The sequence below is a fragment of the Neolamprologus brichardi genome, chromosome 17 (assembly GCF_056152115.1).
Source record: "Neolamprologus brichardi isolate AB-2024 chromosome 17, ASM5615211v1, whole genome shotgun sequence".
Lineage (NCBI taxonomy): Eukaryota > Metazoa > Chordata > Actinopteri > Cichliformes > Cichlidae > Neolamprologus > Neolamprologus brichardi.
In genome coordinates, this window is record NC_142120.1 from 29887491 (window position 1) to 29894904 (window position 7414).

Consider the following 7414-nt stretch of genomic DNA (forward strand, 5'->3'; position numbering starts at 1 on the left):
TTACTTGACATTGTGTCAGTGAATATTTCCGAGGTAGACTTACTGAGTCCCCGATGCTCCGTGAGTGGTTTGTCGCAAGCTGGGTGACGCGTTAGCCAAAGTCCTAGCAGCATCCCTGACTAACGTATGCGTCACATCAATGTGATATTTTAAGCTGGAAGTGCTTCGGTGAAAAGGAAATTCCTTCTTGCACAACGTACTTTATGTCGGTCGACTGTTCCGTCTTGTTATTTTTTTAATACTCAAATTTTCCATCAAGAGGGCCAATGTGGGACATTGGTTAAACATGTGTCCAAGAAGTTCCGGCAGTCTGGAAAGAAAGAAAGGAGAAAAAAGATGAAGATGATAGTTCCAGTGATCCAAGCCATCAGTGAATCTTGAAGTGTGATGTTTTCTTACGTGGGGATAGATGCTTGTTGAATTCCAGTTCCTTTTGGAGGAATGTCATGGTATTAAAGTCCCCCACATGAAGCACTTCATACAGCACCACTCCCATTTGCCACACTGTGGTGGGTCCAGGCCTGTATTTTTTGCGCCCGTAACATTCGGGAGGGGTGTGAATAGGTGTACCTAATAAACAGACACAATTAACAACAACAAACAGCGCAAATTGCTACATCTGTGAAGAGCAGGAGCTAAATATGTTACCATGGAAGATGCGGTACAGCGATCGCTTCTTAGCAAAGCAGCTCAGTCCAAAGTCGATGATACGAACACGAGGCACATCTGAGCCAGTCCCAATCAGAATGTTCTCACTCTTGATGTCCCGGTGAAAGATGTGTTTATCCTCCAGGTCCTTTGCTGCATCAACCAGTTGCTTCAGAATGACCTGGAAAAGATGAAAAAGACATTAATGAGTCAATGGGTTGATGCTTCTCTGATACTGATGGGGATTCTGTCCTGTGGAATGTCTTTGATGGCTACCTAAAAGACACAGAGCATTGGTGATCATTTCCTCAGTATGACATCATTAAAGGTGTAAAACAGCACACGTCTCATCTTACGATATCTGCTACTGCCTGTCTTGCTCCCACCATCTGAACACTTACTGGGAAATGATCTGTTATCCAGTAGCCAGCAAACACTGCTCCGCAGCCGCCTCCTCCAAGATGGTGCTCCTCCACATATCCTGCTTGGAATTCACCTGAAAATACAAACGCAAATGTTGTTTTACTACAGATGTGACACAAATTACTCTCTGCTGTACCCTAAATGTTCATTTTGCTCTTCACCTGAGCATAAAATCTAAGCTGCTTGCTACTAACATTTCTGGTCGGCTGCTGAATTTTGGGTGCCGCTTTTGGTTTTGTTCTTTTTCTTTTTGTTGGGTGGCTCTTTGCTGTCTCCCGCAGCCTCCCTTCTGCCATTCATCTGCCAGGAAAGTACTGCAGAGGGTCATCAACACAGCCCAGAAGATCACTGGCTGCTCTCTGCCCAGCCTGGAGGCCATTGCAAACTCTCGGTACCTCAGCAGAGCTGGCAATATCATTAAGGACTACTCTCACCCCAGTAATCAACTGTTTGAACTATTACTGTCAGGCCGACGGTACAGGTCACATAAAACCAGGACAAACAGATTCAGGGATAGCTTCTTTCCCAGAGCTATCACCGTAGTAAATAAGCACAAAACAATTGAGCCTGCTTAACTATACCATACTTGCCACTGTCACTATATCATGCTGCTATTCATACTATCATTATATGAATGTTACTATTCTGTATATATCGTACTTATTATTGTTTGAGTACTTCGGTTGTTTTATTGTACTTTTTATATTTTATATTTATATTTATTATTGCATTTTGCACCAAGGGAGTGGCACTCCAATTTCGTTGTACCCTGTACAATGACAATAAAGGCTATTCATTCATTCATTCATTTTTTTATGCACTCCTTTGTGTTTTGACTGCAGTCTGCAGATGTGGAAAACACCAAAAGCACATCAGCTTAATAAATCATACACACAAATATCTCCCAAAACATTAATATCTTAAACCGAGCAACTAGATGTGCACTTAATCTTCCCCTCACTCAACTAATTAGCCTACTTTTACCAGCGTCCAAGGAGGACGACGCTTGCTCCTTGTCTCTGCTCGTAGGCTCAGCAAGTTTAGACTTCTTTGATGGACTGGTTGTGCCCGCTCCATCTTGCTGGACCTTACGCTTCACTCCTTTGACCTCATGTGTATCTGAACTGGTGGAAGGAGCAGCCTGCTCAGTGACCCTCCTTCTTTTTATGGGGGTCTTCTTTTCAGGACTGGCCTTTCTTTTAGCCATCCTGCTCTTAGAGTCTATAAACATCAACAACACAGTAGTGAAAAAGAGTGCTCGACATCAGGACTGGAAGGATTTTGATGGCATTTTAACAACACCCAGTTGTTGTGTGAATAGCTAGGGTTAACTAGCTATTGGTGTTAATTTACTGATTAACTTATAAAACACATGCTCAACTTACTGAAAAAGTCCCACAGCGGCTTCCATCCTTAATGTTGGGGAGTCCAGTTGACGGCAGAACACCTAAACTTGGGGCCCATGTCACCCCTTCTTGCGGCCATATATTTAAGTGAAGAATTATAAAGCAATTTGGCACTTGAAGTTCCTTTGTTGTTAGGGAGGATTTATTTGCGTTTGAGTCCAATGTTAAAATCCGTTCTTAAAAAAGCAAAAAAAAAATTTAATATGAAGGTCTATAGCCTCAGGGTGCTGGACTTGGGATGAAACCCTCCATGCATGGTCAGGAGCTTCCTCGTCTGGATGTCAGTGGCTTCTATCTCCTCCTTTGGCCAGCTTATTATCCTAGTGGATGATCACGGGCAGAGCATAGGTGTTGATAGCCCAGATCTTGTTCTTACCATTCAGCTGACTCCTTAGGACTTGCCTGACCCTCTGCAGGTAATTGGTGGTTGCAGCTTTCCTAGCGGCCTTTTCGTGGTTCCCATTTGCCTGTGGGATCCCCAGGTACTTGTCTGTAATGTTGCCTTCTGGTAGTTCGATCCCCTCATGTCTGACTACCTTCCCTCTCTTTCTTTTCATACGACTACATTTCTCCAGTCTGAATGACATTCCGATGTCATTGCTGTATATCCTGGTGGTGTGGGTCAGTGAATCAATGTCTCGTTCATGATCTCACTGAGGGGGTTCAGGCCTATGCATAACAGCAGTGGGGGACAGAGCATCTATATATATATATATATATATATATATATATATATATATATATATATATATATATATATATATATATATATATATATAGGGCTAACACACAGGGACAGACAACCATTCGCACTCACATTCACTCCCGCATTCAGACCTATGGGCAGTTTAGAGTTTTCAATTAACCTATGCCCACAAAGTGCATGTCTTTGGACTGTGGGAGGAAGCCAGAGTACCCGGGGAGAACCCACACAAATACAGGGAGAACATGCACAACTCCACACAGAAAGACCCTGCTGGCCTGATGGTGGAATTGAACTCAGGACCATCTTGCTGTGAGGCAAGTGCTAACGACCATGCCACCATAGATAGATAAATAGATATATAGAGAGAGATATAGATATATATAGATATATAGAGAGATATATATAGAGAGATATAAATATTTATATAGATATATAGATATATATCCTGTATTTACTTATAGAAGTTGCAGTTTCACATCTCCAACATAGTCATAAGTACATAAGTAAACTAAGTTCTATAATAAAAATGAAGAGCTTTAAGACTCTTCTGGAACCTGATCTTAGGATCTTCTTGGCCTCTCACATTGTTTCCAACCATTGTTGGTTTAACCACACCTTTGCTAGCTGCACACTCTGAAGTGCTGTAAAATGGTAAATGGCCTGTATTTGTATAGCACTTTACTTAGGACCACACCAAGGACCCCAAAGCGCTTTACACTACATTCAGTCATTCACCCAATCACACACACATTCACACACTGCCGTATATCATATAAATGACATCAGTATGCCTGTGTGTGTTATTTTAATATACGTGCTGTAGTTCAGTTTAACTTCAACCTCCTGTGGCTTCATTTATGCATCACAAAGTTTGTCACTGTGGAAAAGATGTCTTTCAGTGAGTAAAAGGGGCTTAAAGTTTTTTCTCAAAAAGGCGACTGATTCAGGAAATTAGAAAAGTAAATTAGTAAAATTCAGATTTTGGGCCTTAGAATGAGATTATGGCTTTGGTACTTTAGAACAACTGTAGTGTCTGTTTTAAAGTTTACTGAACTGCTGTTTTATATTTGCAACACCTCCTTTTGTCCTCAAGAGGGAGACTTATACCACATGTTAGATCTCCCCCACAGCTCTTTCCTTTGGATAGATGATTTAAAAACCTCCCACCAGTGACTATCAATTAACCGAGAAACTGACATTTCCCCCACTGCTGCCTCTCTCAAGGACCAGTGTCCAGCAATGAGAAAACTAAATTAAATCATTTCCCTTTTTTTCACGCCAGTATTCATTCTGAGTGCAATGTTTTATTTATTTATATTTTCAAGACTAATGGCCATTTGGTATTGATTCAGCCATCCACTTTAAAAGCCAGTCCATTCATTTTCTATCTCCCTAAGAGGCATAACGACCAATGTTAGGCTCCCCTGAGTCCATTATTCATTTTTTTTCCCTCACAGTAAGACATTTATTCATGCTAACGCAAGAAGACAAATGCTAATATACCCACATATAAAGTGGTAACCGAAACCTGAGCAAGTAAGCTGGACTTGGAGGGAGCAGAGTCTGAGCTGATAGTGAGTACTTCTCCTAAGCCTATTAGTACTGCTGGGGATACTTGGTGGTAATGATTGAAAGCCACTTAGCGCTGGTGTATTTACCAAGAGGATCATCCAGGGCATGGTTAAACAGCCCTGATGAATTAATTCAGTTTAATGTACATTGACAAGGAAAGGAAAGGAAAGGAAAGGAAAGGAAAGGAAAGGAAAGGAAAGGAAAGGAAAGGAAAGGAAAGGAAAGGAAAGGAAGTTAAGTTGTCCTACTAATTCAGGCTCTCATTGCCTCAAGTCATTTCGAAACAAAACAGGGTGTGCCTCACACAAATGTAAGGCAAATCCAGAGGTCAAACACCCGTGCTTTCTTTCCTTGCACAGTTTACGTGACAGCCTTTTTAGTTTAGTTTTGTCCATTTTTGATTTATTGCTTAAATGGATTATGAAGACCTCGTACCTGTATCCACACCGTACGTTGCTACTTTTAACAAAGAACTCATGCAGTATTTCCTTTTAATGGAGTAAATGTACGCCACAACACGTGGTGCTGGATCCCCCTCTAAAATAATGTGTGTCTAGAAACACTGCCGCATGTTACACAGACATAAAGATGCCATCTTTTCTACAGTGTAGCCGAGCCATGGTTGGAACATGTCTCACATGACACATGTAAAACATGTGTGGCCCAACAGTGTGTGAGGAGGCACACATGCAGGTAACTGACTTGTTTCTTGAACGGTGCAGTATGGTGAGTAATATTAACCTGTAAGACCACAGTACTGTGTTGCAAGCACTTGCGAGATTGCAGTATAAGTTGAATTCAATACAAAGCTGGGCAGGCAGCCAAGCAATGTCTGGTGCCTTGCCATCCATTTCCATGACAGACATAGAGGGCGTTATGGATCACTGGCCACTCATCTCATGTCTCAGGTACAACACACACATTTCAACTGGCAGTTTCTATGTCTATGATCACTATGCAGCTGACCATGAAACTTAAGGTAAAAAAAAGTACACTTAGATTACACAAGACATTTTCCTGAGAGTAAATGATTCAAATCAAAATAAAGGATTGGTTCTTTTCTCTTTCATGTGTAGGATGAGCTTGAATCACTATTTTTAGTTGCTTTGCAACCTCGGCAAACAACAGATTAACTGGAAAAAGAATTTCTCTGACACATTTTAGAAATGTAATGTTTTCATCTCAACAGCTGAAATATGCACAGCCCTGGCAGCCTCTCACATTAAAAACTGACATACTGTTTCCAGTCCAGCTGTCAGGTAGGAGCGCCCAGATGTTGCTGCTGCAGTGGCGTTATGTAAGCCAATGTAAACCAGAGATTTCCCTCGCAGTCACATGGGCAGAAACAATGAGCTTCAGTCTCACACACACATCCAGACAGATAGCAGATTATCTGCAGGATTTGCAGAGTAAATCTGCTCTTTTAAAAAGTGACATTTCTGTTTTTACTGGATGCAGAGCAGAAACACAAAGCACACAATAGGGCTTGTGTCACTGGTTACTCTGTACGTGATAGATGACGAGGCCTTAAAGGCAAGACGTTGCGCACACAGTCACTCTCGCCTGCTGCTGTCCTAAAGCAGTCTTAATCCTGGGTAAATGCATATCGGTGGCTTTTGGCTTAGTTTGTCTGTTTTTTGTTTTTTTGTAAGACTGCCATCATGAAAAGTCCAGCAGAAATCAGATAAACTGTGTGCTGTAGACAGTAGACTCACTCTGGCCACTTAAGGAGTAAAGGTGAAGGTACTGGGGATGATGCAAAAGCATGCAAATACATGGGCGTCTTTCCTTTTGACAGCAGGCCAGAAACAGAGGAGAGGAAATGCTTGGGCAGCTGCAGCTGTTCTGGTCCAAATATAGCTGCTCGAACACATTGATTACACAGGATCATTATCACTTGCCATTTGCTCTTCTTCACTCTTCATCAATAGAAGTATCATGTTGGTGCTTTCGATCACGTACAAAGAGCACGGTGCAGTCCTGAAACTTACAGATACATAAATTCTCAAGCATTCCACGTTAGGCATCATTTTCTCTCTATACATTATCGACTGACTGGGATGCAGCCAAGTATGCAAGGAGGGAGGGAAAAGTAATGGATTCATCACAGTGAGAGAGAAAGAGACACTTATACTAAGATGACCTCACTTTATGTGAGATGCCTTACAAGAGAAAATCTGGAACAACTGGTCTGGAGGGCAGTTTTAGAAGAAAGAGATAATGGATAAAAGATAAACCGACCAGTTTTTCCAGCTCATAGGTAGTTAGGTTTTACTTCAGGAGATGATAAATAAACAGTCTATTAAGATATTTAAGATACACTAGAATAAAACAAATGCACCTAAACACAATTTCCAGCTCCAAGTCAAACAACATTCGCTAGCTGCCTAATAAGCTACCTGGAGAACCTTGCACGATCCCTATTATACCATAGATCTGCACTTTAATAGCACAGCTTAAATTCTTATACACACTATGAACTATGTAGAGTGAGGTCTATCCCGCACAGTATGGAAAATATCTATCCAGCTACTGTATCTGTCAGTCTATCTAGCTATCATTTGTAAATGCAGACAGGCAGGGGGCGTGCAAAGGCCACCGGAGAGCAGCCAGAGCTGTATCTGCACAGGCTGAGGCTGCTGGCAGAGGAAAAGTGATC

The 7414-nt window shown here is 41.7% G+C and overlaps 1 protein-coding gene across 1 annotated transcript; it reads right to left on the reverse strand.

Annotated features, from left to right (window-relative positions):
* Window positions 1-254: 254 nt before the first annotated feature.
* Window positions 255-2302, reverse strand: LOC118454360 (serine/threonine-protein kinase pim-2-like). Its single transcript, XM_087830410.1, has 8 exons — window positions 2050-2302; window positions 1884-1914; window positions 1266-1369; window positions 1050-1144; window positions 874-924; window positions 649-829; window positions 400-570; window positions 255-310 (listed from the first exon to the last, which is right to left on the reverse strand). The coding sequence occupies exons 1-8, from the start codon at window positions 2300-2302 to the stop codon at window positions 255-257; spliced, it is 942 nt and encodes a 313-aa protein (XP_087686536.1).
* Window positions 2303-7414: the final 5112 nt, after the last annotated feature.

Bases quoted from the DNA above. Each gene is read 5' to 3' on its own strand.
- LOC118454360 (XM_087830410.1), bottom strand. From the start codon at position 2,302: ATGTTTATAGACTCTAAGAGCAGGATGGCTAAAAGAAAGGCCAGTCCT. The intron at 1,145-1,265 runs GTTAGTAGCAAG...TTGTATTTTCAG, and splicing joins TTCAGCAGCCGACCAGAAAT to GTGAATTCCAAGCAGGATAT. The intron at 830-873 runs GCATCAACCCAT...CATCTTTTCCAG, and splicing joins TCCCCATCAGTATCAGAGAA to GTCATTCTGAAGCAACTGGT.